The following is a 22,113-nucleotide window of genomic DNA, read 5'->3' on the forward strand; positions in this document are numbered from 1 at the left end:
TCTTTTACTCTGCTTCACTAGGCACTGTCCATAGTGCATACGTATCCTGAAATGAAGAGCACAGTGTAACAGATGTACAGTCCAGGACAGTTTTTGCATGAGCAACTAGTTGAAATTGAATACCTCTTCATCACAACTAAGATTTGAATTAGCCTTCCTTGTTCTAACCCATCGAACAGTCTTGTTTTCTCATGCACTCATCTTGTGTGGAAAGGTTTACAGTGGTATATATGTTTGTTGAACCCTTCTTGAGAGATGAGCAGTAAGTCTTTTTCACATACAGAAACCATAATGAGAGCTGCAACACCAATTTTATAGTGACATTTTTATTCCATCATCTAGCGTAAACCTGTGAACGTCTTTGTCACTTTACAATTGAAGATGTTCAACTCTTTAATTGTTGACTATTGAGGACTTAGAACTTGGTATTGGATTGCTGTACCCAGTTTTATTTTTTCAAATGGCAACGGATTTATCTGCTTTTTTAAATTTTTTTCTCAAATCCAAGTTACTTAAAAACATGAATGGCTGAAATAAAATTTAAAAAAGCGTTGAGTCCCATTCTTGTATCCCCTCCACTGCCGACAGCCTACGCCAGGGGTATGCAACCTATGGCATGTGTGCCATGCACAGCACTCAAGGTGTCTTTGCACGGCACTCAAGGCTAGGGATCAACTGCTATTGATTTTTTCAAACCGATACCAATAATCTGTGAAGTTTCAGGCAGTGAGTGGCTTCTGCTACAGTGCTAAAAGCGTCTGAGGGCTGGGGCGATTTGTCTGCTTTTAAATGTCTATTCATAAATCCATTGCAAGCACACCACACGTGCACTTGAAAAAGTAATAAAGACCAGTGATTTCCACCTGGACAGTGTATTCATGCATGTCAGTATGTAGCTAGTTATGTGTGAATGTGGTTAATTAGGCGTGAGAGACTGGCTTAAAAGAACACTCCAAGCACCATAACCACCTCCACTTGCTGTAGCGGTTATGGTGATAGGAGTGCCCTGGTTCTCCTCCATTGTAAGTACTTACCTGGAGTATGCTGGCCTTCTCTCTACCTCAACTACTAACTCCAAAGAGCTTGAAATTCCTAGGCTGGAACTTACATTGGCTCTCCTGAGCTAACCCATGCAGTACAAGAATTGATTTAGGAGAGCTAACAAAAGTTTCTGTAAAAGCACTTCTAGCTCTCTGTTGTCAGTAGTAAAGGCAGGGAATGGAGCCCAGTGGACCCAAGGTTAAAAAAAAATCAACCTGTTCTAAAATGGTTTCACTACTTAAAATGGGGGGAGGAGGGTAACCATGATACTCCTGGCACCACAGCCACTACAGTGAGCAGTAGTGGTTTTGGTGCTTGGAGTTTTCCTTTGAGGAAACACTCTAAGCACCACAACCACTACATATTAACGTAGCAGCTTTGATGCATAGATCTTAGGCAATGTAAACAATGTAAAACATCTAAGAAACACCAATGTTTTCATTTGCCAGAGAACATGTCTCTAGTGGCTGTCAGACATATAACCACTTCCTCTTAAAAGACTACCCCAGGCATCATAACAACTTCGTCAGAATGAAATTGGTATGGCTCAAGGAGGCCCGATTACTCTTCCCCTGAACTTACATTTGATACCTGAGTCTTTAATCCGGAAGCGTTTTACCTGCCACCATTGATAGACAGAGAGCATCAGTTGACTATCAGCAGCTACCCATTGAGGAAAGAGAGTGAAAAAACATACCTTTTTCACTATCTTTTCTCAGTGAGGAACTACTGGTAGACATCATAATGATGAAGTTGTTATGATGCACAGAGTGCCCCTTAAATATATTTAGTTTTGAAAGATATTTACACTTTGTATTATCATACATAACATGATGAAACCAAATGCCAGTAATGCTTCTCTTAGAAAACCTTGAAATGGCAAAACACCGCCATTGCCATATGTCCCCAATGCTTCTCTATCAGAAGCATTGGATCTGACAAAAAATAAAAAACTTGTTGATCTCACAAAAAAAGTTGTGACTTCTGCACTGAATTACATGTAAATTAAAATATACATTCATATAATCTATCCAACTACCACCCTATCTCCATACTACCTTTTGCTTCCAAGATTCTTGAATGAGTTGTGTACGCAAGACTGACTGACTTCCTTGAATCCAACTCTCTACTTGACTCGTTTCAGTCTGAATTCCGCACTCATCACTCTGCCAAAACAGCTCTTACTAGAGTATCCAATGATTTATTCGCTGCAAAATCTCATGGTCACTATTCTATCCTAATTCTCCTTGACCTTTCTACTGTTTTTGACACTGTTGATCATCAACCGTTTCTTCTCATCCTCCATAATCTCGGTCTACGAGATACTGCTCTCTCCTGGTGCTCTTCCTGCCCCTCCCAATGCTCTTTCAGTGTTTCTTTCTCTGGCTCTGCATCTTTTCCTCAACCCCTCTCTGTTAGTGTTCCCCAAGGCTCTGTTCTTGGTCCTTTATTGTTTTCCCTGAATGACATGCAAATCTATCTTCCAATCTCTTGCTGTCCCTCTTGAATTGTGTCTCTGACTGCCTCTCTGCTATTTCTAACTGGCTGGCTGCTCCCTTCCTTAAACTTAACCTATCCAAAACAGAACTTCTGGTCACTCCTCCCTTAAGTTTTGCTATTACTGCGTCTGTCTCGCTCCTTGTCAATGGCGCTACCATCAGTTCTACCTCACAAGCTCGATCCCTAGGTTTTCTCTTTCACTCCGACACCTCCTTCACCCCTCATGTCTAGTCGATCACAAAATGCAGCTGCTTCCATCTTAAAAACCTAGCTTGCATCTGCCCCTATTTAACGCTGGATGCGGCTCGGGTGCTGTTCCATGCAGCTATCCTCTCTCTCCTTGACTATGCCAATCTGCTTCTCAGTGGTCTTACATATTCCCAACTTGCCCCGTTACAGTCTATAATTTATACGGCAGCAAGGCTCATCTTCCTGTCCGCCTGCACCTCCCACTCCTCCACCTTCTGTCAGTCCCTACATTGGCTACCCATAAGATATAGGGCTTAATTTAAGATTCTGGTGCTTGCTTACAAATCTCTGCTGCTCCAACCCACCTATCCTCCCTAAAACACAATTAAGTCCTGTCCAGGCCGCTATGCTTTTGCTGGAGACCTACGTCTATTATCTGTTCGTACTCCCACTTCTGATGCTCACCTTTCAGACTTCTCTATTGTTCCTGTGGAACTTCTTTCTTTTCTCTGTTAGACTTCCACCCAGTCTCCATTCCTTCAAAAATCATTGAAAACTCACTTCTTCAGGAAAACATATCAATTAAACTGTTAATAGCTTTCCCTCCTCGCACCCTGATTCCTCTCATCCAACTGACATTACAATAAAAACATGAATACAATTCTAGCAACCTTACCTTTTTGTGTCACTGTACCCCACTCCCTCAGGCATGTAAGCTCACCGAGCAGGACCCCTTAACCTCTCTGTTCCTGTGCACCCAACTCATCTGGTTACAAATACATGTTTGTTAATCCACCCATTGTACAGCACTGCAGAATTTGTTGGCTTTTTATAATAATTTGATGTATGAGGGTATGGCAAAGTCACTAGTTAAAATTTTGCCTGTCTCCTAATTTTTTGTCACTGGTGCCTACATTTTAAGTAAAGGTGTGTTATTTTTTTAATTTTATTTTGAATCTGACTGCTACCATCATGCACAGACAGACTCCATGCTTCTATTAGAGACACAGCGTTGCCATTCTACTCCGATAGCTGTCTGTTTGTGTAACACCGTAATGTTGTAGCATATTTGTCTATTAAAATAAAGCTGTACATTACAAACAATCGGCCCATTATATTATGCACTTACATGCAGTACCATACATTCTAACATATTCTCCTTAGTTGACGTGGCCATAGTCACGCCCAGTGTGCGAAAACTTACTGCTCTGTCCCAGAAACGCAAATAACCATGCACACTCGAAAATGGAAGTCAGCATGTCATGTATTAGAGAACTGTTAGGGAGCCGGCATGAGAAATAGGTGCTATCCGTCTGTTTACAGCGCCATTTACTTTTGTGAATGAGACTTTACACAGCATTCGCCCGAGCCACATACTATACTTACCCAACGCAAGCTGACTGTTTGACAGGTAAACTAGGGATTTGCACAGCATGCTCCCCACGCAGTTAGGATCTGTGTGCAGACTCGGTCAGGGTACCTCTTTCCACCATTTTTGGTAAGTGGATAAAAAAAAAAAACAATTTGTCCCAACAAGACAAGTTGGCTGTACAGACACGGAAGATGTTTAGAAACCCGATCACCATAAATAATAGTTTAAATAAATCTCTTTTCAGGACTTACTTGATATTTTTCAATTTATCATTAATTGAATGCATTCCTAACCTGAGGGTACACAATTACATTTTGTTTGGCTCCAATGCATTCTACCTCCTGCTATTTTCAAATCATCCATGCAAGGAATTTCGCACATTCTACAGTGGGAATATTGTATGTTCGCAATCAGTACCTGGAAATATCATTCCTTGGGATTCTTTGTAAACTAGTAAGTAATGTGTTATTATGCAGGGCTCTGCGCATAAATCAATGTGGCGAAACAGCAGATTGTTTTATCAGCCAATATTTAAATATGTCAAAACAAACGCCAGGGACTAAATAAAGATAAAATAATTTCAAGAAGGAGACGTGATAATTGAAATACAAGCAAATATCTGAGCTGGTGAATCTTTTATTCAGTCAGAGGCCCTTCTATCTTTACTAACGATGAATAATGTGGTTGCTACAGTGTCACAATGAAAATAATTTCTATGATGAAAATTCCTTAGGAACGTTAGAAAAAACTCTTGCTAGAATGTTAACTTGTTCAACCATCCACTATATTTATTCCATTTATTCTAAAAGACATTGAACTTTTGTGACAATATATGACTGAGAAGTAGTGAAACATGATCTGTATTAAGAGGGCATCAAACACAAAAAATAAATATAAAGATGGAACACTTCTCTGAAAGGGTACTACTACTTAGTTTGATCGTATGGTTATGATTAGGTGCTAGAATGGCACAAAACCCGCAAAGCAGTGATGACTATTGGCTGCACCCTGTAGTTTGTTTAATATGAGATTTTAATGAGCCTTGGAAGTTTTTTTTGTTTATTTTTGTTTACTTTTACCTTTTTTATATGTACCATTCTGTGCTCCGGTATTTAGGCAATAAGTTGGACCTGAACGGAAAATTGGAAGTGGTGAGGAGGGAGAGCCTTAGGTGACTGTGTGACCATACAAATTGGCATGTTAACTGGGGGTGGTGGGGTTCTTTATTTGGGAGGAAAAAAGAAGTGTTTCTATGAATGATGGTGCCACTTTAAATATAGCTTCTGTAGTGAGTACACATTCATGGAAGACTGGCACAGCAGACAAAAGGCGCTTTAGGTATATGTTGAGGTAGGGGTCGCTGCATTTTAGAGTTTTGAGTCTCCGAAATCTCTATAAAGATTTCACTTATGTACAATTTTAATATTTTGTTGTCACCTAAAAAAAACTTTGCACATAATAAATCATATATTTCTATAATTTATAAAGGAACACTTAATTACTACAGCTTATTGTAGTGATTATGGTGCAAGAAGCCTACGAGTGCCAAGCATTTGTCTCGTAGTGACGAATTTCACCCCCCAATAGTGATACAAATTTTTGGATGGCACAAGCTCTCATTGTGTGCTTACAACTAGGCTGAAAGCTGGTTTATAGTAGGATTTGACTGCTTTAAATCACATCAGCCCATTTTGTGCCGACACATCACCTTTGACTGAAGAACAAAAACCAGAAGACCTGCACTAGTAGCCTCATTGCACCATAGCCGCTGCAATAAGCTGCTGTTGGCTACGGTGCTAATATATTACGTGCAAAGGTGGCAGCATAATCACTTTTTTTTGTCTTTTGTGAATATGCATGAAGGAAGCATGTGAGAACAGATAAGATAGAAGAACTGCTTGTGAAAATACAGATAAGATAGAAGAACCTTTATGGTAATTTGTGGGGTCTAGTCGCACAACACGCTGATTATGAAAAATGTCACGTCAGCCAGTTTGAAAGCTCAGCTTTATGTAATGTCTATTTATTTGTGCCAATAATACGGAAAATATGAATCAGTGCACAAAAAACTTCATGCTGATTGAGGCATGCTGGTACAGGACGTAAGCTACCTACACCATGTTTCTATGCCTAGAACCGAACAATATGCTGCAGCTTTTCAATTTCACAGTTTCCAAGGTCCATTCTGATGTGTAGCTTCAGGGAGATGTTTTAAAATGTAACTTCTATATTGTAATTGAGAAAGATGTACGTACCTGATACGTGTGTATTCTATAAATCTTCAGATGGGATAAACTCACATGACTGCAGCTGCAGCCATACGTTTGATTTCTGACGTCTTGACCATTTGGGCTTCCGAGGACCATTAATTGGGAGTAATACAATCGTCTAGACTCCAGGACGAACTTGAAAAGTTAAAAAGCTACTTGTATCTTCCCTGATTAAATACTTTGGTATTATTGCACGCTATATGTGTTTATCACAGAGTGCAACGGTAGTAAAACTCACAGTGATCTGCAGTGTTTATACGTGTTTGGCAGAACTCCAGTGTGTAATGTAAATGGGAATATCATAGAGCTCTAGAGCAAAAAATACTCTGTGATGTACAGTTTAGATCAATTTATAATACAATACCAAATCAATCATACTCACAGGAAGGTGCACAGTATGTATTACTCACAGTAATGTTCAGCAGTTCTAGTTTTACCAGAGGACTCCACAGCAGTAAAATATTCATATTTTTTTCAAAACACCACGGAGGGAAGGGAGCCATAGTTCTCCTGATCTTCATGGCAACTTCAAGTGTCAGTTCTGTTGTACAGTTTAGGAGGCCGAATCCAATCTGCGGGCTGTATGTTTGAAACTTGCGGTATGTTGTGTAGCTATTGCTGCCTGTTGTATTTTGCATTGTGAAAACATTGGACTTTTTATTATTATTAATTTTTTTTATTTTTTTAAATACCTTACTTTTGCAATGACAGAAGTTGCAGGATATCATTATGCAAGGCAGAAAATACAGGCAAATGGATCAGCGCTGTTAAACCAAACCAGAAAATAAATAAAATATTGAATAGGTAGGCAGCACACCTTAGAATGTAGGGCTCCTGGCCCTACACACAAAATACAATAGTAAAAAGGATAGGGAAAGAAGGTTGCTCCTAAACAATATGATTCTGATGCAGGTAGGCAACACGAAAAGCTGATTCAACTGGATGTAGTAAATATGTAAAAGAAAATGATGGAAATATAGAAAAAAAGGAAATTAATATAGAAATATCGATATAGATTCCAAAAGAACACAAATATAAACTTGCAGAAGAAACAACTGTGATGTTTTTCAAAGAGTTTTCTTTCGCTGGGAAGTCGAGGTCTGGGAATTATTGGAATTCGGATATAAAAAAAAGAGTCCAATAGTGTAATATATCCCAGAAAATGGTGTATGATAAAAAGTCTATATGGTCCTACTCACGTTTTTAGAGAGCTTTGACCAGTTCTAGTATGGATGGCGTACAGTGGTACAATCCACACATAGGATACGTGGGAAGTTGATAGTTGTCTCAATTATATGAAGACCATAAAAAAATAATAAAAAGGAACTACAATAGTGCTCACTGTATTTTAAAACCTCAGGAGTATAGAAATAAAAAATTGTACTCACATTTGGTTGAGCAGGCGAACTGTTCAATGGATAGCGCTTGAGTAGTATAATCCCCACCTTGAATTTTTAGTAGTCCTCACTGGATAAAATAAAAGCGGATGCCAGGCAGTAGAGAAGTGAGAGTATAAAATAATAAAAAAGAGTAAAATGGCACACTCAGGGTATAAAAGTGTCCAAAATACCTTTATTAACAATATTCTAATATCCCAGTGGATATTTTAATATTGTTAAAAAAGATATTTTGGACACTGGTTTGAAAAAGTCAAAAAAGAAAAACAAAAAATAACTTTCAAAATATGACATCACATCACAGAATTGCGTTGCCGAGATATATCGGAATTGTTTGGGTCGTAAGCCTAAGCCGCACTGTTAAATCTGCCTCACTGCTGCGTCTAAAATAGGAAACGGGAAGCTTTGTGTCTCTCTTTCTTTCCGGGGAGCCCGCCCACGAGCACCCCCAAGAGTCCACCGACCAGGGCTCCTTTATGGGCTACGAGCCGTGGCCCCAGCCAGTGTCCCCAGGAGAAAGGCGGGCACCACCTGCCACTCTGATGACAAACTCCACAACTGAGTGCTATCCATTGTCGTCCAAAAGGAAAACTGGTGCAATCAACAGACTACAGTTTAGTGTTGATTGTTTGTTGTATCAACCATCTCTGATGGTGCGGCTTGTTGTTACTCTGAGAGATTGATATACAATACAAATTAAAAGCTCAGTGGACTTCTTTTTGTTGTCTAGTCTGGGACATTCTGGTTGATATGTAGCCAGATGTATTGTGCCATGTAGCCACCAGCAATTTAATTGGAAGCTCTATATGGGCAGAATGAATGTTGTATTTCAAATGATGTATCACATGCACTTGAATGAGTAAAGAGCTTAAAAGTGGGTATCATACAATACCACTAGACACCATGGTCATTTTACATCATCTGTCCATATACCACAAAAGTAATATCAAAGCCCCGAGTAATGTTGTTTTGGGTGTGGAGAATTGAAAGCTTATTTACTTGTCACTTTCTCATGTCTCTAACAAAGTAATGACACCCCTTATTTGAAAAGAGTGCAATGCCATGGCAATCGGCTGATGATTCTAATTATTCAAGTGTCATATTTGCCCAAGAGTTGACCTATAGGCTAGCAAAAATAAGTGGTACTTTAACAATCTCTGGAAAATTAACTTCTGAATGAAATTCTCTAGTTTGTTATATCTGTGTGTGATTGAGAAACCCATAATTGGATCACAGTTGGTGTTCCATACTGCCGCACAGCGATTTAGGTCACATCCAAAATGACAAAATTGGGCAGAGAGGGAGCATGGCAAGCGTGAAGAATAAGAACAGCAAAGATCTTTTAGAAAATGAAGTATTTTCTTTCGTATATTTGAATCCACTAAGCAGGCGGCTCCAGCCTTTTTCAACATTGTATCATTTTAGCTAATATTCATTTAACAAAGACCATCTGGCAGTGAAAATGCAATTTGTACTAATTGTGTAAATATTTGGCTTTGAAAGTTGTGGTGTTTTCCAATTGTGTAGCCCAGCATTAATCGTGGTAACGTATGGCTTACTGTCAGTGTGCATTATGTTTCTTTAATGTCTCTAAACACTCATTTTAGCATTGCAACATTAATCTATATTTAGATATATTCCACATTTCAGCAAGCTCCCTAACAACTCAACACGCATTGTTTCTAATATGACAAGCAGGAGACTGCAAACTGAAATGCATAGTTGTAACTTGGTAACTGCACATTAAATCTACAATCATTTATAGGCAGCATTACAATTAGCACGTTTATACTGGTCACTATGTATTCTTTATATATCTAATTTAATAAGTGTAGCATGCATGCTAATGATTATAGACCTGCAATCTCTTATTCTCTTCCCTCCCTTAATGACAGATATTGTTAGATTACCCTAATATTTTGTTTTTACGTTACGCCTGTATGGCACATTTAACATTGTGGCACTATATATTAAACATAATATTCATAATATTCAGTATATAAATTGTGCTAGCAATATGGCCGAGTAATGTATAGGTAGCATTTTATTATAAGAAATTCTATTATAGTTCTGCTGTTGACATTGATGTATGATGGATACAGAACACTGCACATATTTCTATGCTCCCGTGAGTGCAGTACACTGCACATATTTCTATGCATCCCACTACGACAATACAGACTTTTGGAGCAGCCTCTTCTCCAGGTGTATTGTCCTGAAGGGATCGTCGCAGAGACCAGGGTCAAGTCAGCAACTATATCTCCCCCAAGATGCTGGTCTCAGTAGGGGAATCTCTATGAAGTGAGACTAAAGGGGTGTTGGTCGGGTTGTGACCAGGGCCTGTATTGGCACAGAACTGTCTGCCCATTGGAGCAGTAGGCAGGTATTGTCCCATCTGTGCGGCCTGGAAACCTGGGTAGGTACTCGCCAGTCTACACAATGGAGATAGTCCCTAGAAGGCAGATATCGAGCCCTCTGCCTCGGTGACTGTGGACACTGCCTTTACATAGGCACTCACGGGCCAAGTGATTAGCTCAGTGCTGGTAGATTCAAGGAAGCTGCTGCAACTCTCCTAAGGAAGAGACACCAAAACCTGGGGAAGACTTCCCCCTCAAGGGTCCCTGGTAACCAGGAATAATGCAGCCATGTCTGAAAACTCTGCTACTAATGTCCCTGAATAAACCAGACAGGATACACAGCCCTCAAAAGAACCACAACACATAACTTTATTTACATTCAGGACTAGCCCCTAGGGACTTGACTTTGCCCTAAACATGTGGTGAAAAGAATTCAAATCAAAATATACATAACCTTGAAGAACAAGCAATCCTAATTATTACACCGAATATATATATATAATACAAACAACACTTTTGGACACAAGAAAGAGTAAACATATGTACATGTAATTGCTTATTTGGTTGCACTTGGTATTTGCATACCACCATTATGTAAATTGACACATTTCCATGCGATCAACAGAGGGCACTGCAGAGTTACCACATTAACAATGCATAATTGGTAAATCAACTGTGGGCATCACACCCACAATGTCTGTCATGTCACCACATCCTTGACATTTGTCTAGGAGCACTGAGACATGCGAAGCCCACTGTGAAGGCCCCAAAGATTTGATAAAAATACAGTGATACATTTTTCCTATGAGTATAATTGGAATAATGTAAAAGTCGCTTTCGTATCTGATCAGCAGGTGCTAACTGTGTCAAAAGTTGTCGCACCCCCAACCAGGAAACCTTTTTGGAATAGCCACTGATGATTTAACAAGCAGAAAGGCATAATACATGCTCAGACAGTGCCGGTAATAAAATTCGGGATGACGTGATAGGACCCTAAAATTTGGGCTATCCCATTTATATCAGGACATTTGGTATATCTGTTTACCAAGAATGAGTACATTCAAGGTTGTTTGATTTAAACTAATGTGATTTAAATAATTCAATTTATTTTTTATATTTATATTTAAAAATAAATTATAATAGTAATAGGCTGATACAGTTGTAATTAAACTAAGCAGGCTAATAAATAGTAGATAAAAATGCAGAGAGTAGTATGGACTTTATCTACAGTTTCTGACAAGGTGGTTGCCTGGTCCTTCTGACATATAAGAAGAAATAGAACCAACATATAATTTAGTAGATTATGTTCTTAACTGAGACTCCACTACACATGGGACTGAATCCTTATGAAGTTCTTCATCGACATGCACAATATGTAACTTATGTTGGTGTATTTTGTAAAAAAAAAAAAAAAGTCGGTGGTAAAGGATTTAGGGCAAACTGGAAATATTGTGAAAAACAGCTCTACGGGATTCTGTCCAGGTTGAAAGCTCATTGTGACACTGAGAACAATTTTGAAATATTATGAAGCAGATGATGTTAGTAAGTGGATTGAACTTATGAATAGAGAGCTGAGAGCAGAAGACCTGCCTGTGTTAGGTCTTTTTCTGCTCTCCCTTGTTAGTCAAGTCTTCGATATGTTGAAGAATTAAATTCTCGGTGGGAGAAAGACCTATTTTTAAAGGTCTTTTAAATAGGGTTTTCTCCCAACGTATACATTTGCTGGCAAATCTACTGCCACAATCTACAGATGAAATTTGATGGTGTTTGAAAAGAGCATATGCTTTGCGTAGTATGACAGGGACCCTTTAATGCGACTCTTACCAAAGTTTAATGGAACTATGAGTAAATGATCTAATTTATTTATTTATGTTTACCCCCAATGAGCCCCAACCATAGTTTAGCATTCCATTTTTTGTACATTTATCCTATAGTCCCAAGTACATATAGGGTATACAAAGTTAATGTTTGTTACACTTGTTCAATTAATGTTTCTTTTACTATGACATTTTAAAATAAACAATAAAATTTTGAATGCAAAGTATTTTTCGTCTCACTTGTGGGAAATCTTAAAAACACAACTACAGGCATACCCCACTTTACATACACTTTAAGTACACTTGCGAGTACATTCCCGTGCCTCTTCTGTCCACGAGTGAACAGGAAATGGAAGGTTCTATTCTCGCCCGGAACAGCTCAGTTCAGTGTCTTTGGGGCAAGAACTTTTCACACCTCACTGTAAATCTGCAGTTGCAGTATCATTTATGCCTGTAAATGACTATTGCAATGCAGTACATGCATTGGGAAGTGAAAAAAGGTATTGCTTCACTTTAAGTACATTTTCCTTTTACGTACATTCTCTGGTCCCATTGTGTACTTAAAAGTGGGGTATGCCTGTACTCTCTTGAGGATGTGCATTTCATAAGCAATTTGAATTTGTTGGGGAGAAAAATAAGATTTGATTTAAAATAAAATGTCAAAATAATAAAACTAAATTGCAATTTGTCCTCCCTCCTTCTCAACTCCAAGTTCATTTAATTTTCACTAGTTTTTTTTTCCATTTAAAGTTTTTTATTGGTTTTCGTCATTCAAATGTCATGAACATGAATATCCAACATAAAGCGTAAAACTGATAGGGGGGGGGGTAAGGGGTACAGAATAGAAGTGGGAAGGGGAGGTTAAGGGGTCCATATCAGACTTTTTACAACAAGACGTACAATTGCATTCGGTAAGATACATTGGTTGCCTCTTATTTTGTACCCGCACACAGTCGTGATCCCTCTACATCTCTGAATTTTTCCTATAGTTTCGGTTCTGTCTCCATCTTGTGTCTTCTCCCCTGTCTTTCTGCCTGTTTCTAGTGGTTGGCCCTGGGACATTGTCCTGTCTAGTGGTTTGGTTGTCGGGAATCACCCGTGGTTCCCGTTTCCCATAGTCTCCATGCTTCCATGGCCGTGTCAGTCAGGGGGAGAACCCCTCTATAGCGGGATTCATATAGTTGTTGTGTGTCAACGTCCCTGTAAACCTCTGTCACTTGTGGGGGTCTACGCTTTTTCCATAGTCTAGCTATCGCCCTCTGGGCTGTCAAGAGGATGTGGAATGTTAGGTTTTGTACCTCTTTAGGTGTGTTGTCTGGCATGTGTAGTAGCAAGAATGCTAGGGGTGTGTGTGGGAGCTTGACTTGTGTAGTGCTTCGGAGCAGTCGGCCAATGTCTTGCCAGAAGCCGGTCACCTGATCGCACTTCCACCATATGTGGAGTACTGTTCCTTCACTCTTGCCACATCTCCAACATGCCGGAGACGAGCCTGGGTATAGCTTCTGTAAGCGGGTTGGTACCATATACCTGTATAGGGTTTTCCTATATTGTTCCAAAAGGGTTTCTGATTTGATTAGTTTTTTGGTTGCCACTATTGCGCGTTCCCATTGGTCTTTACTTATGTGACATTGTAGGTCTTGCGCCCAATGTTCTATTGATGTATTTTTGTGTTTCTCGGAGGTAGGATGCGGGTACCTGGATCGGTAGGTTACGAAATAGGTATTGGAGCCTAGGGAGTATGGACATTTTGATGGTTGCTACTCTCTCTGTCCATGTCAGAAACATTGTGCCCCATTTCTTTAGCATTTGACGACAGTCTCCCCACACCTTAACATAGTTGGCCGAGAGAGTCTCTGCAGGGTTTTTAGTGAAGGTCAGTCCTAGATACTTTATTGAACCTGTTCTCCACTCAAAAAAGTGGTTATTTTTTAAGACAGTCAGGGTTTGTTGGTTAACCCGCACTCCCAACGCCTGTGTCTTGCTGGCATTGAGTGAGTAATAGGACATCGTCCCATATTCCCTGATGAGATCTAAAATGAGTGGGGTCGATTGTTCAGGTGCAGTGACACATAGGAGGATGTCGTCTGCAAATGCGCTGATTTTAATTTCCTTACTGTATAGCTCTATGCCTTTGATACCCTTCTGGTTCCTAATTTGGACCAATAGTGGTTCTAGGGCCAGGACGTATAATAGCGGCGATAAAGGGCATCCCTGTCTCGTACCGTTTGTCAGGGGGAACGGGTCTGAGAGGAAGCCAGCTTGTAGTACTCGGGCCGTGGGGCCCGCGTACAGGGCAAATATCTGTTTGATAAATTCGTCTGGGATGTCATATTTCAGAAGTGTGTGTTCAAGAAATGACCAATTCATTTCGGTCAAACGCCTTTTCGGCGTCAAGGGCTAGTAAGAGCCCACCCTGTCCCGATCCCCTCAGTTGTTCCAGCACCAAGGAAAGTTTTCTAGTGTTGTCTCTGCCCTGCCTGCTCTTGATGAAGCCTGTTTGGTCATCTCCTATGATAGTTGGGAGGATGTGTGCCAGTCTGTTGGCCAATATATTAGTGTATATCTTTGCGTCTGTATTAAGGAGGGAGATAGGTCTAAAATTTTTGCAGCTGTCTGTAGGCTTATCTGGTTTCGGAAGCGTTACTATTGTGGCCACTAGCATTTCAGGGGGGAGGGATCCTGTTTCTGTCGCTGCGTGATATACCCTGAGTAAGTGTGGGGTTAGTATATCAATGAATGTCTTGTAATAGCTATTTGAGAAACCATCTGCGCCCGGGGATTTGCCCAAGGGCAGACCCTTAATTACCATCCGGATCTCCTGCATGGAGATCGGTTCGAGTAAGGCGCTCACTGAGTTTTGGTCTAATTTGGGAAGTTCAATACCCTGTAAATAGCTGTGAATATATTGTGTTTCTGGCGCTGTTTCTGGCGCCACCCATGGAGTCTAGATTATATAGCTGTTTGTAAAAGTGTGCAAATTCCTGCACTATGTCCATGGGGTTTATGAGTTTGTCATCCGTGTGCCCTATGAGATATGGGATTCTATTGGCGGCTTGTTTAGTTCTGAGTCTATTGGCCAAGTATTTGGATGCCTTGCCACTGTGGTGGTATGTGGTGGCTCGTAGTCTATGTAGAAAATATTGGGTCTTTTGGGCGTTGAGCTCAGTAAGGTCTTGATACAGGCCTCTTAATTTATCTGCTAGGGCTGCCGTGGGAGCCTGCTTGTTTTGAACTGTGGTTTTTGCTATTTGTTTGTGGCATTCCAGGAGGGTGGTTTGGTGTTGTCTCTTTATGTACGCTGATTGCTTGATGAACTGGCCCCTCATCACCGCCTTATGTGCGGACCATACTGTATAATCTGAGACCTCTCCTGTTGTATTTGTAAGGAAATATTCACTAAGTTCTGTCTTCATGCGTTCTACGAATGGTTTATCTAGTAGGAGGGACTCATTTAATCTCCATGTGCCCATGCCTCGGGATTGATATGTATCTTCCAAGTCTAGATAGATTAGGCTGTGATCTGACCACGTTATCTCTCCTATCTTACAGTCTGTCCGTTGTGGCAGGGTCTTGTTATCTATGAAGAATTTGTCTATACGCGTGTATGTGTTGTGGACCCTTGAGTAGAAAGTGTAATCCCGGTCCATGGTGTGTAGTGTTCTCCAGCTATCGTATAAGTTGTACAAGGCCAAGGTGTTGTTGAGAGTTTTGCAGAGGGCTTGGGTCCCTTTTTTGCGTTTACCCTGCGGCGAAGCAGTAGTATCTAAGGTCGGGGACTGGATGAAGTTAAAGTCTCCTCCCAGTATGAGCCCCCCTTGTTTGTACGTATCTAGTTTGGACAGAAGTGTTTTCAGAAAAGAGGTTTGGTTGTCATTCGGTAAGTACGCTGCGCCTATGGTGTATTGTGTGTTGTTGAAGAGCCCTACCACTATGACGTATCTCCCTTTAGGATCTACGTAACTGTGTTGCAGAGTGAAGGCGATGTCTTTATGCACTAAGATGGCAACCCCTTTCGTCTTTGTGTCCGATAGGGCATGGTACTGTATGGGGTACATTTTTGTGAAAAGAGATGGGGCTATGGGGCGTCTAAAATGCATTTCTTGGAGACATGCGATATCAACCGAATTTTTTTTGAGGTCTTGTAACAGCATTCTGCGTTTTCCTGGGGAGTTTAACCCTTTAACATTATAAGACACGACTCTCATAGTGTTGTGGATACGTTTGGTGACACCAGTGGTGGTATCTGAGTCTGTAGAATTACGTTCTCTGCCTCACACACAATGTTTTGGTGAATGCCTTCGTGCGGCAATTCGGTGGGTATGTCTATTGCAAAAAGTGATATGGAGGCAAAAGAAAAAGAAAAGGGGGGGGTGGGGTTAATTTTCACTCGTTTTGATGTATATCTCCACCACAGTCTGCTTGCTCTATATTGCTGCCGCAGAGCTGGCCCAGCGGTAAATTTTTGCTGTGACTTAGTAAAAGCACACAAAGAGTGACTCTCCCTGCATCTCTTACAGTGAGAGTCAAGATTCAACTCACCAGCACTGCAGGAGTCAAGGGAGGGAGGGAGGAAATGCTGGTGCCTTTGCACAGTCTGGCACACTGAGGAACACCCAATCAGGGCTTTGGAAGGCATATGATCCTGGTCCTGTTGGCTTATAGGAGGATCAGGGGTGTTTGATTGGAGCTCAGGGGTTGGAATTATGGGATTGGGGGCAATATGGTTAATGTGATTGGTGGTAGTGGGTTATGGGGTTAATGTTATTGGAGGTGCACAGGGGATTTTAGGGTTAATGTGATTGTTGATGATGGGGTCAAGGGATAATATGTTTGATTCTTGGGGAATGAGGGGTTTGTCGCAATTGGAGAACTAGTTCAGTATGCATACATTTGGCTATTTGTGTGTCTGTCAGGTTTAATCACTAAACCTCAAATTTCAACAAATTGTCATCCAAATAATAAAATGGAGGATAACGTAGCTGAGCTGTTAGTTGCGTTGAATCAAAAAAATATTTCCAGACCAGATTTAATTTTTGCGTAAACTATATGATTAAATATCCAGTATTGATTAACCTTGTGTGTGTGTGTGTTCGGCTGGTTGTGTGTGTATTTTCTGTGTGTGTGTGTGTGTGTGTGCGCGTGCACTTTCTGTGCACTAACCTATGCGGGCGTGAGAAGAGAGCTCCTTGCCAATCTGTGTGAATAGACATCTGGTTGGAGTGTGTTATTACTCGTAAACATTTCTGTACTGACACACTACACACAAATACATCGTTGCATTGACACAAATACACTACTACATTCACACGAATACAACCATGCATTCATACGCGCTAATCTTATACACAAATTCACATGAACACAGGCACGCCTTATGTATGTGTATGATTTCTTTATTTTAGCTAAATGGCAAAAAGCCATAGAGCTGCATGAAAGCTTTAGCTTTTAACTGTTTTTTTACACATCATAGACAACTTTGTTACCTTGAACAATTTAGCTGCTAAATACAAATTGCATATATTGTTCTAAACCTTTGAGTGCTGGTGTTTGCTGAGATCGCAGTAGATGGTAATGTTTTAGAGCTTGTGATTTTGTACCATTTTATACTCAGAAAAAATATATCTTCTTTGGGATGTAAGAGACCTTTCACATTGTTGCCATTTAAATAAATTTTAAATATTCCTCTTGACTCGGACAAATTATAGATTTGAGAAATGGACTCTGAAATGAAGGGTTTAATGAAATATTGACCCAACATTCTGAAAATATAGCCTTGTAAATATAATTTGTTTTATTTTTTCCTGCAGATTGACCCAACCTTGGAAAAAATAATCAACAAGAACCCAGTTTCTCTGGAATCAGAGTATGAGGTAAACGTTTTATTTGTTTCATTTATTTATTATATATTTATTTATTTTTTTTACTTTTACTTTTTTTGCAACAGACAGGTCTTCTCTTTCATGCCACAGAGTAGGGCAGCTGGGTGTGTCAGTGTCTTCCTAAATATAGACAAAATGTCCCAGGACACTCCGTTTACCACTGTCTCATCTGTATAAAAACTTGATTGTGCTGCAGTTTTTCTCAATAAATCTGTTCTGTGATCAGCAGAATGCAATGTAAAGGCCACCCATATCCCAGGCCACCCATATCTATTAGGAGATCCTGATTGGTGCGATGAAGCGCAGCGTTTTTCCACACATGCGCAATAGCCTCCAAATGCTTTCCTATGGAAATTAAACTGCCGTTGAGTGAGATCATCCAGTTGTCAGCCAAAGTGAAGAGCACACTCTTGTTACTTCAAAATGAGCAAGACAACGTCATTTTTTCCACTGCTGTGCAATAACATACATTCACAATTTCAGTCCAATTACGAAACTTTCCTTAATATGTCAAGGTAGTTGGACTGAAACATTAATTATATGCAAATGCACGTCTGCTTACAATAAATCTGCTCTTTTGTTTCTTTTGAAGCCTATGAGTGCTTTCTTTCACGTTTTAGTGATAGTTTTCAGTTTTTGTTTTTTTTCCCCCGCTCCCATATCTGCACACTGTGCTGGCGCGGTGCATTATAGGGCTGGTATAGAATTTTTTTCAAGGGCTGCTTTTCATTCCCAGTCCGGCCCTGCACGCATTGAGTGTTCTTCTGCATTTACGTCCCAGAGCTTATACAAGAATACATGAAGCTTACATTTTTAATTCACCCTGCTTTCATTTGCATTGGCTAAACAGACTTTTGCATGCTTATCTGGGTTTTATTTAGGAACACAATTGCTCTCACTGATAAAAGTAGGATAGAAGCCAGGCAATAATACACATTTTGGCAGTATTTCATTTTAGCTCTGTATAATTTGTCGTCGGTTCTTTTTTGGGGGTTTTATCAATTATCCATTATATGTATTTTTTTTAAACTGTGCTGCCTTGATATGCATTAAACTAGTGACTGTATAGTGAGACTCTCAGGGATATTTACTCTCAGGTCAATGGTGCCAGTACGAGCAAAGCTGCCGTAATACTGCCAGAAATATAGCAAGCAATTTTAGTGGCTAAACTGCTTAATGAGTTTCTGTCAAAAAGTGTTTTCTCAACAGCTTCGATTTTGGTCATCGGTTCTTAATTTTGTCACATATTAGTGATATGACATATGAAGAGCCAAATAATGAGAAATTTTAAAAAATGATAAAGTGATATCGTCAATATTTTTTATTATATATACACATCATAAAATAGAAAAAAAAGGATTTTTTTTTTCTTGTGCAATAGTACATAGATACATAGGCTGAAAAGAGACATGTGTCCATCAAGTTAAGCCTTTCTCACATCAGTTTTTTGTTGTTGATCCAAAATATTACTATAATGATTGCTTGTTCAACGGGCTGTGGAAGAGGTGTTTAGTTGATCTGTGTAGACAGGGATTTATAAATACAGCCAGCATTTTAATTTGTGATCTGTACAAATTACAGACTGAAATGTTCATTATCGTAAAACATCACCCCGCCAGCTGAACACCCCCTCTGGTAGCTACTCAGATGTTGGACCCCTCTGTAGTACTGATTAGTGTACTAAGGAGGAAGGAACATTATAAAGTTAAGCCCATCCACTGACTTCTTCACTCTCATTACTGGTAAATACAGTGAGCGCCAACAGTGATATGCTCCTTATTCAGTTTGCTAGCGCCATGTTGACCAAACAGCATGAGCTTACTGGCACTAATCAATCATACAGTGCTAATTAGTGGGGGTGTTGTAAGATAACCAGCATTTTGTTTGTGACTTGTGTGGATCACAAGCTAAAGTACTGTTATGTTCTACAGTTGCCGAGGTATATGATTCTCCTAGAATGCTAATGAATTATTCTCTAGATTCTGAAATCAGATGCTAGTTTAAATAGGCTTCATGAATTTGCTAGACCAGAGGGACAAAAACACCACCACTCGTCTCACATAGCCATGAGTAACTCTTTATTCTATTTAAGAAGCCTAGGTTTGAAAATAAAATCGAAGCTACATCTATCTGGAACCACGGTAACCTTTACAATGTTTATCATCGCCACCACATTCTGTATTTAATTGGCAAAGTGTCCATTTACTGAGGACTAGGTATCAACAGAGATCCCAGGCTCACGGTGTCCATCATAGGTTTGGAAGATCAGCAAGTTCAGTGTACCTTAGGGCCAAATGTGAGAGGGGGAGCCTTCAAATGGAGACCATCATAAGTTTGCGCACATACTTTACCCTTGTTCACAGCGACAGCACCAATTTAGAGCGAAAATGGCTGAAGGTAATGTTGATGGCTGTTCTCTGTATGTCCAGTCTGCCTCTATTTTATCTTTTTAATCTTGATTTTTGTATTTTGTATTTTTTTTTCTATTTATAAAGCGGATTTACTCTTGGCTCGTCACAGATCCTCAGTGTTGATTCTTGTGTGATCTGAGGTCAGTGGAAGCTGCTGGATCTCAAAACAGTTATGCAGGAAACCTGCAACTTGCTCATGCCCTCTAGATAGGCAGCATTGTGTACAGGTTGCTAATGGCAACCACGCACTGTGTTTCACACAGCTGCAACCTTCATATATAGTCATGGGCAGTCTTCTTCCTATTTTGTCATTGGTGTAATGAGCATGTGCATGATTTCACACGCACGCCCAGGGAAAAGCAGAAGATAACATTTTTGGACGCCACCATCTTAGAAACGTTAAGATTGTGGCACCAAGAAAGAAGGCATGGCCTGACCAGAACAACAAATGGAACTATATGTTTAATTGGTCCTGGTGGAAAAAAAACTGGTGGGGGGAGGCGGGGGGGGGGGGGGGGCAGGGTGGAGTGCTGTTATTAGTAAAAGTGATCCCTAAGGTGGGGGCCATAAATTTACAGAGCCGCTTTAAGAGGTTGGTAATTTTGCACTTCATGAACCACATATAAGACATGCAGAGCCCCAATGTGAGGATTATTGGATTAAAGGGGTACTATAGTCACCAGAACCATTACTGCTTAATGTAGCAGATTTGGGGCTTTTAACATGTCCCTGCAGGTCAGCTGTGTCAACTCTGCCTTTTCTGAGTGCTGCCCACTGCTGAACATCCACAAGAGACATCTTGAACGAGGCCCATAATCTTTGTTCCTTTAAGGCGGCAGTAATTTGGCAATACTAATAAACTGGGGTAGCTATGGCTTTTGAGATAGTGAGATTCTGTTTGAGGCTAGAGGTATTTAATAGATACATATTATGTAATGGGAATAGGAAGGCAACCACTTTCTAAACAGCTTATGTGGAATATAACTCAAATCAACCTGATCCAGTGTTTCTTTTTTTTTTGTTTATCAGTTTAATAGACTCATTAAAATTAATACTTAGAAAATGGCACTTGAACTAATACAACCATAACTGTTTATGTGAGTTGCTAAATATCTCTAAAACCACCCATCTCTGTGAGAAGCTTTGAACTAAAGATTTGTCCTCAAAGCTTCTATAAAAAACGTTGGCTTGGACAATACCTAGCACTAACAGGGAAGTAAGTGTTGGGCAAAAAAGGGGTGGATCTTTTTTTTTGTTGTTGTTTTTTTTTTTTAAATCCAATATTTTTTTCATAATTATTTATTTTGTAAGAATTTTCATGAATAGACCGATAATTGCATTTTTGGACTTTAAATTTCCCTGTTAATGCAGGTGCCCAAGGACAAACATGCACAGTGAGAGATGCGATTAGGTTCAGTGTAATCTGGGAAATCAGAAGCAGTCAGTAAGATCTGTTGATGTTCATCTAGTGAAATGCTGCTTAGACCTCACAATCCCCAGGCAGTAAATCAAATCAAGATTTGCATCACTGATTCAAGAATAAAAAAGAGGGGTTTGATAATGGTTTATATCCCTTTTTTCTCTTTGCCAGATATGGTGAATTTATTTGATAATCAGGCTCTTGCTAACATGTTGGCAAGAGATATGTATTGCATTTTCTTATCTAAATTAAGAGGTTAAAATCAAATTTTAGACATGGAACCAGTCCATAGATTTTCTTTAACCCCTTAAGGACACATGACATGTGTGACATGTCATGATTCCCTTTTATTCCAGAAGTTTGGTCCTTAAGGGGTTAAACATTAAAGTCACCCAGACCACTTCAACTCAGTGGCCCTCGTAGATTTAATCCTGCAAGGTAAAACATTGCCCTTTTGTAG

General features: G+C 39.9%; 1 protein-coding gene across 1 annotated transcript in view; it reads left to right on the forward strand.

The window, feature by feature from the left end:
• LOC134582862 (cytochrome c oxidase assembly protein COX16 homolog, mitochondrial) overlaps positions 1-22,113 on the forward strand; it is a 110,752-nt gene that overhangs the window by 26,287 nt on the left and 62,352 nt on the right. The window contains exon 3 of the mRNA XM_063439536.1: positions 17,751-17,813. Coding sequence (XP_063295606.1) covers positions 17,751-17,813 — 63 coding nt within the window. The remainder of the gene's footprint in view (positions 1-17,750; positions 17,814-22,113) is intronic.

This window comes from Pelobates fuscus, chromosome 13, assembly GCF_036172605.1.
Source record: "Pelobates fuscus isolate aPelFus1 chromosome 13, aPelFus1.pri, whole genome shotgun sequence".
In the NCBI taxonomy this organism is placed as follows: Eukaryota; Metazoa; Chordata; class Amphibia; order Anura; family Pelobatidae; genus Pelobates; species Pelobates fuscus.